At 40.4% G+C, this 17,369-nt stretch overlaps 1 protein-coding gene across 23 annotated transcripts in view; it reads left to right on the top strand.

Annotated features, from left to right (window-relative positions):
• TTLL5 (tubulin tyrosine ligase like 5) overlaps positions 1–17,369 on the top strand; it is a 299,024-nt gene that overhangs the window by 9,671 nt on the left and 271,984 nt on the right. For all 23 annotated transcript variants that reach the window (XR_002074563.2, XR_002074564.2, XM_053889627.1 and 20 more), the window contains exons 4-5: positions 9,349–9,431; positions 11,243–11,349. Coding sequence is in view for 21 of the 23 variants with exons in the window: in XM_053889627.1 (XP_053745602.1) it covers positions 9,349–9,431; positions 11,243–11,349 (190 nt within the window). In the remaining 2 variants the exon portion in view is untranslated. The remainder of the gene's footprint in view (positions 1–9,348; positions 9,432–11,242; positions 11,350–17,369) is intronic.

Raw genomic sequence — 17,369 nt, forward strand, 5'->3', positions numbered from 1 at the left:
CTTACTTTCTCTATTGTTTTTCTATTCTCCACTCTTCTTTGATTTTCAGTAGTGCTCTGACTCCTGGGTTAGCCTGTAGTTTGTCTTTAGAGGTTACAGTACCATGGATCAGAACTGTTGTGTGATATAGTGGAAAGAGTCTGTACATGGGTTCGTAGTTACTGGTTCAAATCCCAGCTTTGGTATTTACTAGCTGTGAGTCTGGGGCAAATCACTTAAACTCTCTTGACCTGTTTTATTATTAGTGAAGTGGAGATCATAACTACCTTTCAGGCATTGTAAGAATTGATGAGATCATTTAATATTTGGCACATAGTAGGCACTCAAAACTTGTGCTACTTAATTTCACTTGTTGAACAGGATCTGTTCTAGTTTGAAATGACTTTAAGGTCTGTCCTTGCACCATAATAAGCTAGGAGTTCAGAGGACAGTGAACACCTGCTTCTGGGATTTGAATCCTCCTCCCTCCCCAAGGGTCTTGTTCTAATCCCTTCAGCAAGTTGCTAGGTTACCACTTAAAGGGATATGGTTCATTCATGTTCTCTGAATTTGGAAGAACTAAAGATTTGCTAACATTTGCAAAGAAACTCCCTGTCATCATGATTGGAGTTAAAACATCAAAGGCGGGTACAAACAACAGAAGTAAATAATCTCCCCCAAACATACTTCTTTTGGTCTGCTTGTCACATACATGCATCTCTGTATGCCATGGCAATAGGCAGACCCTTCCTTTTTTAGAGTATCCAGGGTTTACTGGGAATTAGTATCCATCAGTGTTGTCATTCCATTATTCAACCAGTCCCTGCGTTTTTAGAACGTATATGTCTTTTTTCTCCCTTTCCACATACTTGTGATTAAAGAAAAGGCCACTAAACTTTTTTCTCAAACTTTGTTTTCGAATTTTCTGTATCTTCCCAATTCTTTGAGATATCATGATTTTTTGCACAGTCCTTTATGAAAAGAACAATTTGAATGAGTTTTCTAGTTGCTGCCTCAGATTTCTGAATTGTTAAATTCTCTGGGTCCTTTTTTTTTTTCTTTCTTAAATAGCTGACATAGATCTGCTCAGATCATAATCCTGTGTTTAAATCCCCTTGAGAAGTTTCTGGGGGATTAGTTATCTTCTGTTGATCTTAAAGTGTTAGATGCCAGTCTTATTTTTTTCTGTTATCTGTTAAATGTTTCATTGTATTTATTGTTAATACTTTTTGTACAATATTGCTATATTCCAGAAATATATTTTTTCCTTACTATATCCATTTTTTTTCAAAATTGTATATACTTTGAACATGTGAATGGATTGCATTTTAGAGACAATAGAGATATTTGCAGTTTAAGGTAATCCATTCCTAGAAGGAAGCATCATTTTTTTTTTAATTTAACTAATTAATTTATTTTATTTTTTTTTGAGAGAGACAGAGCATGATGGGGGGAGGAGCAGAGAGATAGGAAGACACAGAATCCCAAGCAGGCATCAGGCTCCAAGCTGTCAGCATAGAGCCCAACACGAGGCTCGAACTCACAAATCACAAGATCGTGACCTGAGCCGAAGTCAGACGCTTAATTGACTGAGCCGCCCAGGCACCCCAGCATCGTTTTATAATTTGTCTCTGAATTTGTCAGGTTCCTCAGTTTGCAAAATGTCAGTTTGCATTTGTGTAGACTAGCACTGTCCAATAGAAATATGATGCAAGCTAGATATGTAAGTTTTCCAGTGGCCTTATTAAAAAAAAAATAGAAATAGGTGAAATTAGTTTTAATAATATATTTTATTTTGGGGCATCTGGGTGGCTCAGTTGGCTAAGTGTCCGACTCTTGATTTTTGCTCAGGTCATGATCTCATGGTTCGTGAGATCAAGCCCCACGTTGTGCTCTGCACTGACAGCATGGAACCTGCTTAGGATTCTCTCTCCCTCCCTCTCTGCCCCTCCTCTGCTCATGTGCAAGTGTGCTCTCTCTCAAAATAAACTTTAAAATATATATATTTTATTTAATACAAATTGTCATTTCCACATTTACTCAATATAGAAAAATCATTAAGATATTTGACATGTATGGGACACCTGGGTGACTCAGTCAGTTAAGCATCCGACTTTGGCTCAGGTCATGATCTCGCAGTCTGTGAGTTTGAGCCCCATGTCGGGCTCTGTGCTGACAGTTTGGAGCTTGGAGCCTGGTTTGGATTCTGTGTCTCCCTGGCTTTTTGCCCCTCCCCAGCTTGTCCTTTGTATCTCTCTCTCTCTCAAAAATAAATAAACATTAAAAAAAAGAAAAAGATATTTGACACGTAGTATGTATTTTACACTTAGAGTGCATCTCAGTGTGGTGCAAAATATATTTCATCACAAATATTTAGTCTGTGGTTAGATTTTACACACATTATAATTGAAAAAGTAAATTCATATGTTCAAGTTCCAAACACGTTTTCCAGTAATTGAATCAGATATCAGTTTTCCAATTTAGATTAATAAAGTTAAATAACGTTGAAAATTCAGTTTCAAAAGGTCACACTAGTTATATTTCACGTGCCCAGTAGTCATACGTGGCTAGCGGCTATACCATGTTCAACAGTACAAGTGTAGAGCTCATTTTGTGACAGTAAGGCAAAGCTACACTGTGTTGCCATTGAGAGGATTACTCTTCAATTCTAGAAGTAAAGAACGTCAGTTTTATCTTCCTTCTAGTTTCCCAGGCTATTTTTGACCAAACTTCTTAGGGCATGTCCTCACTCCCTGGGTGCTTCTGTACTGACAGTTAGATTATTGGTTCCTTGTTTTAGTTTGCTGCGCTGCTGTCTGTCAGTCCTGGAATTTGCCAGGAGGCCTGGCACTGTGGGTTGCCCCTGATACACACGTGAGTGGTTGGAGAAGAGGAAAATTCCACGGTCTTATGGTGCATGCTTAGAGGCTCAGATATCAGATGTTAGGCAGTTCGCTAGTAGGATCATATCACGCCCTGCTTCTTTTTATGTGAAAGGAAATATGGATAAGGGAGTTGTTTCTTGGACAGTTGGGGGCTGGCTCAGTTTATAGTTGCAAGCCTCTGTTTGACTTTTGCCATGGGAGCAGAGCCCTGGGTTGCCAGGTTTTTCAAACGAAGCCCAGAAATCTAGATTTTTATATGAATTCTTTCTGTTTTAAAAGGTTAGTGACTAATTCAGTTTTATGTTTAAAACACCACAAAGAATGAACAAACCATGTCTGCAGGCTGGATGGGTTTGGCCCTTGGGTCACCAAAATATAACCTCTGGTCTAAAATACACTGGTAATCAGCATCATTGGACACAGAACATGAATGTGAGTTAAAATCCCCGGCAGTCACACTTGCACCCTATCTTTCTTGCGCTCCCCTTTCGGAGCATGTGCAAAGTATTGGAGTTGGCTTATAGTTAGCTGGTATAGATTAGAGGAAGTTGGTCACTGCTTACTACTTACATACTGTGAGCGGTCACTGAGTGTAGTGATAATGGCATTTTTCTTCCGTGTTAGGAAAAGTGGGAGAAAGAGTATAAATAGCATTTTAATTAAAAAAAAAATTTTTTTTTGATGTTTGTTTATTTTTGAGAGAGACAGAGACAGAATGCGAGTGGGTTGGGGCAGAGAGAGAGAGGGAGACACAGAATCTGAAGCAGGCTCCAGGCTCCGAGCTGTCAGCACAAAGCCTGACGCCGGGCTCGAACTCACGAGCTGTGAGATCATGACTTGAGCCGAAGCCGGATGTTCAACCGAATGAGCCACCCAGGCGCCCCGCATTTTTATTTTTAAATTTGCTGCATAAAATGCATGATTTATTATGTAATACTATGTGTTAATAGCTACTTTGCTACATATTGACTTTTTCACTCTATAAAAATTTTTACTTGGTAAAAATTTATGCTGCTGTGTAGCAACGAGTGTTATAAAAGCTTTGTGTGTGTTAACTGAACTACCCCGTGAGGTAAGTACCTTTATTACCGACCCCATTTTACAAGTGGGGAAACTGACCATGGAGAAATCATTTGTTCATGATTGCAGGCAGGAAGTGGTAAAGCCAGGATTTGAACCCTTGGCAGTTACACTGCAGAGACAGACTCTTTCTCTTATTGCTCCTCCTCCTTCCCCAGTGCCCAGGTGGTCATTCTCCGTTTTTCCGCACACCTTCCTGACTGCCCTCCCCATGGTCTGGCACCGTGAGGCCTGCAGTGCCGAACCGGTGCGGCATCAGGTGCGCTTCCGGTCTCTGGCGTTGACGATCCTTTGGCTTTTGCATGCGCAGAAATGGAGATGTTGGGGATCACAGTTATAATGAAGAGACCAGATTTTCTTTCACTTTCTAAACATTCAACCTAGAAAAATTAGAAACCTCTCAACCAGCTGTAAGAACAGTACATTGAATGCATGTATAGTGTTTCCCCGTGCTCACCAACTATTAACATTTTGTCTCCCTGTACCATTTGAGAATTGGTTCAAGTACTTTATGCCATAATATCTTGTTTAGCAATGTATCCCTAAGGGCAGGGCGTCCTCGGTATAACCACAGTACTGAGGTGACATTCACGAAATCTGTCACTGGTAAAGTACTTTTATCTAATATACAGTGCTAATGCACATTTCCCTAGTTGTTCCCATTTAGACCTTTATTTATTTATTTATTTATTTATTTATTTTTAATTTTTTTTTTAATGTTTATTTATTTTTGAGACAGAGAGAGACAGAGTATGAACGGGGGAGGGTCAGAGAGAGAGGGAGACAACAGAATCTGAAACAGGCTCCAGGCTCTGAGCTGTCAGCACAGAGCCCGACGCGGGGCTCGAACTCACGGACCGTGAGATCATGACCTGAGCCGAAGTCAGACGCTTAACCGACTGAGCCACCCAGGCGCCCCAATTTAGACCTTTATACTACTTTTTTTTTCTAAAGTCTAGGATGAAGTCAAAGATTGTATTTACTTTTCATATTTCTCCTTTAACCTCCCGGGCTTTTTTTTTTTTTTTTTTTTTTTTTTGTCTTTCATGGCATTGACAGTTTTAGAGATTCCAGACTAGTTGCTTTGCAGATGTCCTTACGTTTGGGATTGTCTGATTGTTTCTCCATGTTTAGATTCAGGTTTAAAGTTTTGTAGGACTATCACATAGTGTATCTTCCTCAGTGTATTACATTAGGAAGCATGTGATATAATTGTATTGCCTTGTTGGTGGTGGCAAGTTTCATCATTTTTTAAAAAATATTTATTTATCTTTGAGAGGGAGAGAGAGAGAGGGCGTGAGTGGGGGAGGGACAGAGAGAGAGGGAAACACAGAATCTGAAGCAGGCTCTAGGCTCTGAGCTGTCAGCACAGGACCCAGTGTGGGGCTGGAACTCACGAACTGCGAGCTCCTGCCCTGAGCCGAAGTCGGACACTTAACCTACTGAGCCACCCAGGGTGCCCCTCATCATTTGGTTGAGAATAGTGTTCACCAGATTACTTCATTAGAAGTTTTGTTTTGTTGTTTTGTTTGCTTTGTTACAAGCATTCTCTGGAATGATATTTTGAGATGCATGAATATCCTGTTTCCCAAGTCTCTCACCCATTGGTTTCCACTGATTTTAGTCTGAACCTCTTCCTCTTACAGTTTTTGTGAAATACTAATATTCTGTTTCTTTCCTTTTACATTTATTAGCTGGATTTTCTGTAAAGAACTTTCCCTCCTCTGATAGGCAGAATAATGGTCCCGCCCAAAGATGTCCACCCCCTAATCCCAGAACCTATGAAAATATTACCTGACATAGCAAAAGAAAATTGAACTTGTAGGTGGATTTAAGGTTGCTAATCAACTGACCTTCATCACAAGGGTCCTTTAAAGTGGAAGAAGGAGGCAGAAGAGGAGTCAGATTGACGCTGCGTGAGAAGGACCAGACCCTTCATTGCTGGCTTTGAAGATAGAGGAAGGGCACCAAAAGCCATGGAATGGGGGAAGCCTCTAGAAGCTGGAGAAGGAAAAGAAATGAGCCTATAGAAAGAGTCTGTAGAAAGGAATGCAGCCCCCCTCTTGCCTTGATGACATCTGTGTCAGACTTCTGACATAAGAAATATCAGACAACAAATTTGTGCTGGTAAAGCCATCAAGTGGGTGGTAGTTTATTACAGGAGCAGCAACGGAAAACCAGTATACCTTCTTACCAGTGTGGACTCATGGGTTCTTTTTTTTTTTTTTTTTAATATAAGTGGATTATACTCTATCTCTGTCATAATTCATTTTTATTTTCAAATTGTCTTAAATTTGGCCATTGAGATCCTTGGGATCCATTGGGATCCATTGAGATCCTTGTGACATGTTCCCAGTCAGTTTTTGAGCACTTTCCTCTCTTTGGGCATAACAAGATATTCCAGGCCTATCTTGTGCTTTCCCTCGCCAACTTGGAATCAGAAGACAAACTCTTAAGCAGTGCACTGTACTGTTTCTTAAATTATTCTCTGCGCTGGAGTGAAGACATGACTCTGAAGTGTTTTTCTTATAACCATATTGCAAAGACAACATAATAGTGATTGATCATTGGGAAAATCCTGTGACTGGGCTTTAGAAGTTTGCCACAAGAATGAGAAGTATGGAGTGTCTGGTCTTTTCATTCCCGTCTTCCTGCGTCTGCTCTGCATGGTGTTCTTGCCAGGGCTGGGCAAGTAGCAGCAGGGATTTATGGATATTTTCACATAAATTCATAAAAAGATAGGCTTATCTTTGACTGGAGAGGCTGAATTTGGTTCTAAGGTCTGTCTATAAGTTTCTGTATTACACTCATTCAGAAATTGTTCACTGTGCAGTCTTTTTCGAAAAATGATTCTATAGATGTGGTGCCTGGCTGGCTCAGTTGGTGGAGCGTGTGACTCTTCATTTCAGGGTCGTGAGTTTGAGCCTCACCTTGGGCATAGAGATTGCTTAAGAAAAAAATAATTTAGGAGAGGCACGTGGGTGGCTCAGTCAGTTAAGTGTCTGACTCTTGACTTTGGCTCAGGTCATGATCTCATGGTTTGTGAGATTGAGCCCCACGTTGGGCTCTGCACTGACGGTGTGGAGCCTGCTTGTGGTTCGTTCTCTCTCCTTCTCTTTCTGCCCCTCCTCTCTCATGCTCGCTCGCTCTCTCTCTCTCTCTCTCAAAATAAATAAATAAAAACTTTAAAAAAGAAAAATAAAAAAAAATTTTTTAATTGTGCTGTAGAATTCTTAGCTAATTTTTTCAAACACTTTGTGGTGGTGCGTAGAAAAAGATGGCATTTAGTGGGCCGGAGTAAAATTTAGTCTTTGGAGATGTGTAGAAATCTCACATGATTGCAGACTTTAGTCTTAGGGGTCAAAAGCACAGAATGCGTATGGGGCCTGGCAGGTAATGTGAATGAGTGAAGGGACCATGAGGGGACTGTGCTGAACTAGACCCTGTGAACCTGTCCTGAAGGGAGCACTCACCCTTCCTCAGTGGACTCACCCTGGTAGAGAGAGCGAGCCCAGGGTTGCCAGGGTTTTCAAGAGAGCCCAGAATTCGAGATTTTTAAATGAATTCCTCCAATTTCAGAAGGTTAGTAATTCAATTTGTTTTTCGTTCTTTTCTTTTTTCTTTTTCTTTTTTTTTTTTTTGTGGTGGGGGGAGAGGGACAGAGAGTGATTAGAGAGAGAGAGAGAGAGAGAGAGAGAGAGAGAGAGAGAGAATCTTAAGCAGGCTCTGCACTCATCATGGAGCATAGTATCTACTTGGCAGTTCACTGGGCCTTTGTGCCTCCTGCAGAAAGCCTGGCTCGGAGCCTCCTGAGGTGGGGTCCTCACGCTGATACCGCGAGAGAGGCAACCAGTCCCGTGGTGGGCTCTGTTCCATTGTTGCTTTATTCTTGGTTACCTTCTGTGACGGTTCACGTAATGTGTCAAGGACTCCTGGCTCAGTCTCATGACCGTAAGATCACCACCTGAGCTGAAATTGAGAGTTGGACGCTTAACCGACTGAACCACCCAGGCGCCTCAATAATTCAATTTATTTTTATTTATTATTCTTATTTTTTAATTTAGGTGTTTGAAAGTCTTTTTTTTTTTTTAATGTTTATTTATTTTGAGAGAGAGGGAGCAAGAGCGTGCGCACATGGGTGGGGACAGGGCAGAGAGAGAGAGAGGCAAAGAGAATCCCAAGCAGGCTCTGCCCTGTCTGTGCAGAGCCTGATGTGGGGCTCAATCTCATGAACCATGAGATTATGACCTGAGCGGAAATCAGGAGTCGGACGCTTAACTGACTAAGCTCCCCAGGCGCCTCAGGGTGCATCTGGCGCCTGAACAGGGATATGAGCCCCGGACCCTCAGATTACAAGTCTGATGCTCTACCGACGGAGAGACCCAGGCTCAATTTGTTTTTAAAGCACAATGAGAAGTTAACAAACAATGTCTGCAGATTGGTTTTGGCCCTGGATTGCCAGTTTATAACCTCTGGTCTAAGATATACTGGTAATCAGCATTATTGCACACAGAGGACTGTCTAGAGCAGGGGTTCTTAACCTTTTTGTGCAGTGGACCAAATGTGCAATGGCAGTGTAAGGAAGCCTGTGGGCCTCTTCTCAGCATAATGGTTCTGAAGTGTATAGAAAATATATAGGAGTCTAAACAAAATCAATTGTATTGAAATGTAATTATCAAAATATTGTATAAAAGGTAAATTTGTGACATATATGCATTTTTATTAGTGCATTAAATAACATGGTCTGCTAGGAGGTTTGTTAACTGCCATAATTTTTATATATTGTGAGAAATGACATTTTCAGATAACTGTAACAATTGTACAATAATATTAAAACACCTGGTACCTATAGGTGGCAAGGTCACGGGTATTGCTAACATTCCGTTTTGTGCCTACATTTGTAATTGAAGATAATGTTAAATTTCAACTAGTAGTGAGAACAAAGATGCCATTTTGTCTTCCATCTATTTTTAATAACCCGCAGCAAATGTCAGGTTAAGAACCCTTGGTCCACAATAATAGTAGCCTACTTAATAATAGCATAAGGGGGGCGCCTGGGTGGCTCAGTCGGCTGAGCGTCCCGACTTCAGCTCAGGTCACGATCTCACGGTTCGTGGGTTCGAGCCCCGCGTCGGGCTCTGTGTGGACAGCTCAGAGCCTGGAGCCTGTTTCAGATTCTGTGGCTCCCTCTCTCTCTGACCCTCCCCCATTCATGCTCTGTCTCTCTCTGTCTCAAAAATAAATAAACGTTAAAAAAATAAAAATAAAAAAAAAATAATAATAGCTTAAGGGTAGTAGTACAATGTTACCGAGTACAGTTAAGCAAGCCACAATCTCACAGTTTTATTTTTGTCTCTACAGTTAACTTTTTGGTTACTGAATTTGATTCTGTGTTTTTCTCTAGAACGTTATCATTTGTCTTACAAGATTGTGCGAACAGATAGTCGCCTGGTACGCAGCATTCTGACAGCCCATGGATTTCATGAAGTAAGCTCATTTTTACTACCTCACCTGATCTGCTCTAAAACTGAAAATCCTAGAGATCCAACCTGACGACCAGTTAATAGGGCAGCTCTAGAGGGTACTTGGGAATCTATGCTTAGTGATGATGCAGAGCTTATGTTGAATTTCTGAGTGGATTTACCAGTTTCTCCTTGAAATGCATGGAAAACATTTTCACAAGATTCCTTCCCCCCCGCCCCCCCTTCCTCCCTTCTTCTCTCTCTCTTTTTTTAAACTAAAAACCCCAAACGTTTTTCTTGCTATGATTAGGCTTGGGGTAGAGACAGAGCTGCCCATAGGGAATGGTCTGATACTGAATTAAGATTCTTTGATGGCAAGCAACAGAAGTAGATTCTGCCTAATTTCAACCCAAAGAGGGCCCCCTGGGTGGCTCGGTCGGTTAAACGTCTGACTTCAGCTCAGGTCATGATCTCATGGTCTGTGGGATTGAGCCCATGTCGGGCTCTGTGCTGACAGCTTAGAGCCTGGAGCCTGCTTTGGATTCTGTGTCTCCCTCTGTCGCTGCCCCTCCCCTGCTAGTGCTCTGTCTCTGTCTCTCTCAAAAATAAATAAACGTTAAAAAAATAAATAAATAAAGGATTTGTGGGTAAGTTATGCACAGGATGCGTAGCAGAATCAGAGGAAGAGGTGAAAAGGCAGGCCTTTGTAAGGAAAGAGACTAGAACAGCTCCAGGGATCTGGGAATAGGAATCTTAGGGACTGTCTCTTCGAGGCACTGCCATAGAAGTGACTCAACTCCATTCATTGTCATTGTGCCTTTCTCCACTGAAGACTGGAGATAGTATGACTAGTCCAGCTTGGGCCATGGAAGTGCTCCTTGCAGGGGGTCAGGGGGTGACTGGCAGTCTTTTTTTTTTTTTTTTTTAACGTTTATTATTTTTAAGACAGAGAGAGACAGAGCATGAATGGGGGAGGGTCAGAGAGAGGGAGACACAGAATCTGAAACAGGCTCCAGGCTCTGAGCTGTCAGCACAGAGCCCGACGCGGGGCTTGAACTCACAGACCGCGAGATCATGACCCGAGCCGAAGTCGGCCGCTTAACCGACTAAGCCACCCAGGCGCCCCGACTGGCAGTCTTTTAAAACCAAATGGTATGTCATTCCCAAAGAAAATTAGGAAAATTGGGATATTGATATTAAAAGGGACAGGCAAAAATGCTGGACTGATTTACACTGTAGATATTTTGAGAAGATTGATAATAGTCTGGTTCCTAGCTCCTTATCTTAGGTTGAGGTCTGAGGTAGACATTTTGTGAAAGTTCTGATACTAGTCTATATCCTGTCTTGGTGTTTTATCTCTGGGGCCTCACTCGTACCTCTCACATCATAGGCACAGGGTACATAATTGTTGACTGAACAGACAAATGAATAGACAAAATCATTCTTATGAGTGAATGAATGATATCCTGAGTTGGTTTGCCATGACAAGGTTTTAGTCCTGATCAGTGCTTTATATCCAGCATCTGTAAGGACCCAAGGACACTGAGACTGAGAGTTGTGGGTTTGAGCCCTCTTCTCATGCTTTGATGTGTAAGAATGTTAAGAGACATCACAGACTTCTATAGAAGGATTCATTTATTCCACTTTTTGTATCTGGGATTTGCCCACCTGTCCCATCCTTTACAGCTTTTCATACTCTGCTTTTATTTTCCTAGGTTTAAATACTAACTGGGCACTCACTCTGCTCTGTAGATGAAAAATTTCTATGGCCTTTCTTGCCATCTCCCTGGAGAGAGGCTATCTCTGATGTTTTTGTATCTTTTTATCTGCCCTCAGGTTCACCCAAGCAGCACTGACTATAACCTAATGTGGACAGGATCCCACCTGAAGCCCTTCTTACTTCGCACCCTTTCTGAAGCACAAAAGGTTAATCACTTTCCCAGGTAATGCTCTTGTAGCTACTTTGCTCCATTTAAAGGTACTTGACACTGGGCATGTGGCCAAGAGAGATAATTAATGTCCTTAAAAAAAGAAGTCTGTGATACGGGGCAGCAGTCTGCAAATCAAACCGAGGTGTTCATCTCTGTAAGCATATATTATATGAGGCCTCTCCAAGGACTGTGTAGACACGGATGGTTCTAAAGGAGACTGTTTCTGGATTGTAAATCCCATAGGTTCTCTTTCCTAATATTGAGCAGTTTGAGAGCCCCTTGTGTGGAAGTGTTCTCCCTCTCTCACCTCCTTTTTCAGTTACTATTCTTCCCTTTTGTAAGACAATGGCCCTCTTAGAATGTTAACATGGTGCATTGTCCTTGGGTGCAAACATTTCCAGGGTTCCAGACAAATCCCCCTTCCCCCTCCAAAAAATGGTGTTGAATTGAATTCTGGTAATGACAAATTATTTTTCCGTGATAGTGATTTCAATTTCTTTGCTTTTAATAGAATTCAAAGCATAAAACTTGACATAGTCAAGTTGTCAGCTGATAGGCCATTAATTTTAATTTGTAATGGTAGATCATCTTGCGATTTTTGACACAGAATTAGGAAGTTGAAAGAATTGAGTGTCACTGGTAGAGAAAACTCCTTCCAGTTGCATTTTTAATGGCAGCCTAGAGAGGCAATACTGCCTAGTGACCAGGAGCATAAGCTCTTCTAACCAAGTGCGTGGGCCCAGATACCAGTTCTGCTGAGCGACCTTGGTAACAAGACCTTTCTGAACATCATTTTCCTCATTGGTAAAAAGATGTTGCTAATGATCCACACTTCACAGGACTGTTGTGAGGATTTAATGTGTCCAGATCTAAACTATTTAGAACAGTGCTCGCTCGTTACATAGTAAACACTACAGAAGTGTTAGCTGTTATTTTTGTGACCAGAGTTCCCTAGTGTTTTCATCTGTGAAGAAGAAAATAGGAATAAAATTGATGCTGAAACCCTACCTTACTATGGCAGTCATACTCAACCACGGAGAGACAGATAGATGACCTTATAGACAAGAGGGAAACAAATCTCATCTCATGAAGAGAAGGAAATCCAGTACAACTTTTTTATTTGGACTGTGGTTACATTTTATTTTATTTTATTTTATTTTATTTTATTTTATTTTATTTTTTATTTATTTTTGGGACAGAGAGAGACAGAGCATGAACAGGGGAGGGTCAGAAAGAGAGGGAGACACAGAATCGGAAACAGGCTCCAGGCTCCGAGCCATCAGCCCAGAGCCTGACGCGGGGCTCGAACTCACAGACCGCGAGATCGTGACCTGGCTGAAGTCGGACGCTTAACCGACTGCGCCACCCAGGCGCCCTTATTTTATTTTATTTTATTTAGTTCTAGGACTTAAGTCCTAGTTACTTATGCTCACAAGTTTTATTTTCATATGCTTTTCTCATTTTTATCTAATGAAGTTTCTTTCTTAATTTTTCAATTCTCTTATATCTCGTCACTATGTGTAAATACCTGGCCCAAGTCAAGTAATTTCCTCATAATCTTGCTTAAATGTGAATTTTGAGTTCATGACAAGTTTCAGTTTTATGTCTCTGCTTCATTTGCAAAAGTAACTTAAGCCTTATTTTTCTTCCTTCATGTCTAGAAGATGTGGATTTGGTATTCTAAATGTGTGACTGGATGGTTGAAGTGAATCAGATACGGTCTATCTTAAGTAGGCATTTAAAGAGTCCTTGAAATAGCCTACACTGGAGTCTGCGTTCCAGTTCATGTTACTAGTATATTATTTATTTTAATGGTTTTTGAAGTACTCCTGTAGGTGTATAGGAATTCTGTCTCAGTTTAGAATCAAACAGTCAGCGTTAATAAATTTGAACCTGTATTTTCTGGAGTATTCCTTGAATGTGGTGTTCTTGTATGTTCGAACACACTGATAACCCATCATCTAAATGCACCATGCTTCGTGGCTTCTGCTGCTCTGTCTCGCATGGTTTCAATCCAGAGACCTGAACTCAAGTGTAAGAGGCATTCAGGCACTTAAAATGTTTCCAGGGCACCTGCGTGGCTCAGTTGGTTAAGCGTCTGACTTCGGCTCAGGTCATGATCTCTCAGTCTGTGACTTCGAGCCCCACGTCGGGCTCTGTGCTGACAGCTCAGAGCCTGGATCCTGCTTTAGATTCTGGGTCTCCCTCTCTCTCTGCCCCTCCCCCCACTCATTCTCTTGCTCTCTCTCGCTCTGTCAAAAATAAACATTAAAAAGATTTTTTTTAATGTTTCCAATATTATTGTGAACTTTCTTAATATAATTTTTAACTTTTAATTTTAAATAATTTTAGACTTCTAGAAAAGTTGCAAAAATAATATAGTTACTCTGTATCCTTTACTCAGTTTTTCTAACATTAATATCCATTATAACAGTGGCAAAATTATCAAAATGGAGACATTAACCTTGGTATACTGTACATTTTAATAAAAATTCGTAATACTTATGGTGTTTTGATATATTGTGTACTACAGTAGTTGCCGTGATAATCAGTTTATAGCCTAATGATCAGATGAAATTTGAAAATAATGCATATTAACTCATATGCATATTTTGTTATAGAGAAGGTATGATGATATACGAGTTGCAAGCATGAAGTATGTTCTATTAGGCTAACCCCTTCTTTGGGGGAAGCGTCACGGAAGAAGTAAAAACAAGAGTGATTGAGGGATCATGCCTGGGTTGGGAGTGTGAAGGAGGCTTCTGGGGTGCTGGGAATGTTCTGTATTTAGTCTCAGTGGTGCTCACACAGGTGACCAAAACTCATCACGCTCTGCATTTGTGATTTGTATGCTTCTCTGTATATATATTACCTTCAGTAAAAAGTATATTTTAAAAAGCGAAAAATATACTGACAGAAAAAGAGCTTTTTCTTCGATACTATTTTTTAAATGTACAGGGGCCTTTGAATCCTGATGTTATTTTGATTCCCTTGAGTATACTTAAAAGGGTAGCATTAGAATTTTGTTTTAAAATAAGATTTACCATTCGTTGGCCCATTTGGGATGATGGGCTGAGCGACCTTGGTAACCAGATTTTTTTTGATGAAAAATCTTAGATGCCGACTAAAGGATATATAGTTTCCTAAAATTTGTATGGGGGGTATCAAGCAAAAGGATTTGGAGACCTCTAGGATTGGGCATCTGTAGGAGAATGCATTCTTTTTCTTATCCTCTCATCAATGTTTCTAACTGATGATAAACGTCACTGGGGAGACTATTTAAAAATATGCACTCACAGGTCCCGTTGTAGATTCTTGGAATCACCATACCCAGGGAAGATGTATATTTAAAAAGTACCTTCTAGGGGCTCCTGGGTGGCTCAGTTGGTTGAGCATCCGACTTCGGCTCAGGTCATGATCTCACAGTTTGTGAGTTCGAGCCCCATGTCAGGCTCTGTGCTGACAGCTCAGAGCCTGGAGCCTGCTTCCGATTCTGTGCCTCCCTCTCTCTCTGCCCCTCCCCTGCTCATGCTCTGTCTCTCTCTCTGTCTCAAAAATAAATAAAAAACATTAAAAAAAAAAAAAAAAAGTACCTTCTAGGTGCTTAATCTTTCTAGGTAAGTATATACCTAGAAACCATATATTTAGAAAACAGTGAGGATAGGGCGCCTGGGTGGCTCAGTTGGTTAAGCGTCTGACTCTTGATTTCCGCTCAGGTCGTGATCTCGCAGTTTTGTGAGTTTGAGCCCCACAAAGGCTCAGTGCTGACAGCATGGAGCCTGGTTCAGATTCTCCCTCTTTCTCTGCCTCTCCCTTGCTCACACTCTGTCTCTCTCAAAATAAATTAACTTAAAAAAAAAAAGAAGGCAGCGAGGTGATTTATATCTGGAAAATTTGGAAATTCCTGTTCTAGGCTAAGTCAATATTATAATGTGGACCATCTGTACCCAAATCACCTGGGACACTTGTAGAAAATGCAGAATCCTAGACTTTATCCCAGAATTTTGAGATGTGGGACTTACAAACAATAATTTTAAAGAAACTTTCTGGATGATTCTTATCTAAAATTTAAGGACCTCTGCTTTACATTTATGAAGAGGATGATGGGTAAGAAAGACGTGTTTGTGATACCTGGACTTGGCAAAGTCCCCTTTGATTTTAAGAAATTATATTGAAAAATTTGAACTGAGAAACATTAAGTTTTAGTGGTTATAGTAAAGATTCTTGGATGGTTTTTAAATAGTGGAGCAAACCATGAGTGGAAGCCAGTGGTGGAACTCGTGAGTCCAGATGAGGCTAACTGAAGTGCTCTGGAATATACTTCCTGATAGGTGGCAATTATTGCCTGAAGTTTGTGGTGATCATTACCTTGCTTTTCTTTAAAATTTTATCTCTTGCACATCCATCTTTTAATGATGTAAACTAAGTTGTCAGTGGGATTCTTAACCTAGTGATCTGGTACTTTACTACAATAGGATCATTGTAGTCTAACATTAAGGTCTATCTTGGTCACTGTGTAGGAGAAACATATCCGACCCGCAGGTACTTGTTTTACTAATGGTGATGCAAGTTCCATGTAGTTATAGAAGAGGCTGGACAGTTACTGCTGTGGCATTAGGCCTATAAATGTGGGAAAGGTAGCCACATCTTCTGTTTTCCTCACCGGTCCTATTTTCAAGTCTGCTAATCTTTTTTCAGGCCATGTTTCTCAGAAGGTCACACCCTCTAGGTATCTTTGTGTAAAAATTCCCAGAATGCTTTGGGCTTGGTACTTGTTAGTTGGTTACTAGTGTTTTTTCATTATTTGGGTAATCTAGATTTTTTTTTGTACTATTAAAGAATTATGATTCAATTAACATAAAACACCTAAAATGTTTCATAATGATTTTTAGCAGTGAATAGTCACAGGTGGCTGGTGAAGCTTTATGAAGCTAGAATTTATTTGATGCATTTGGCTTCTGGACCCTGAAAATTTGAATATATTTATCAAAAGTCGAACTTAGAACACAGTCTTTTTTGTTTATTTATATTTAAAGTGTGTTAGAATAAATTTAATACTCATAAATCCCACCAAAACACATTTGGCAAAAAGAATCAGATTTAAATGTAAAAGCTAAAACTGTAAAACTTCTAGAATAAAACACAGGAGAAAATCTTCATGCACTTGGATTTGGTAAAGATTTCTTAGCTCTAACAGTAAATGCACGATCCATAAGAGAAAAATGTTGATAAAGTGGGCTTCCTGAAAATTTAAAATGTCTGCTCTTTGAGAGACACTGTTAAGAAAATGAAAAGGTAAGCCACAAACTGGGAGAAAATATTTGCAAAACATATATCTGATACAGAATTCGTATCTAAGAATGTATAATAAACTCTGAAAACTCAATAATAAACAGGATTTTTTTTTTTTTAAATGGGCTAAAAATATGTGAACAGATACTCATCAAGGAAGATAGACATGAAAAGATGTTCCTCATCAATAGTCACTAATGGAATGTTAGTTAAAACCACACAAGGTGGGGCACCTGGGTGGCTCAGTCGGTTAAGCATCCAACTCTTGATTTCAGTTCAGGTGATGATCTCACGGTTTGTGGGTTCAAGCTTCACATTGGGCTCTGCTGACAGTATGGAGCCTGCCTAGAATTCTCTCTCTCTCTTCCTCTCTCTCTGCCCCTCCCCGCTTATACTTTCTGTCTCTCAGAAATAAACAAACTGAAAAAAACCACACACACACGAGGTACTACTAACTGCCTATTGGAATGGCTAAAAACAAAGAAAAAACACCAGACAACACCAAGTGCTTGTCAGAATACAGCACAACTGCAACACTGAAACTTTGCCAGTGGGAAAGGCAAAACAGTACAGCCACTTTGGAGAACAGTCTGGCAGTTTCTTATAAAGTTAAATACATATACACGTGTTGGTTTTAAAACGTGTCCGCAAATTCCTTGACCTTGCCTTCAAATGGTTGAGCTAATTTTTCTGTTCTTGGGTGTGAGCTGGACTTTGTAACTTCTTGTTTTTATTTTTAA

Source organism: Panthera pardus, unplaced genomic scaffold (assembly GCF_024362965.1).
Source record: "Panthera pardus isolate Hobbes unplaced genomic scaffold, ASM2436296v1 HiC_scaffold_24, whole genome shotgun sequence".
Taxonomy (NCBI): Eukaryota; Metazoa; Chordata; class Mammalia; order Carnivora; family Felidae; genus Panthera; species Panthera pardus.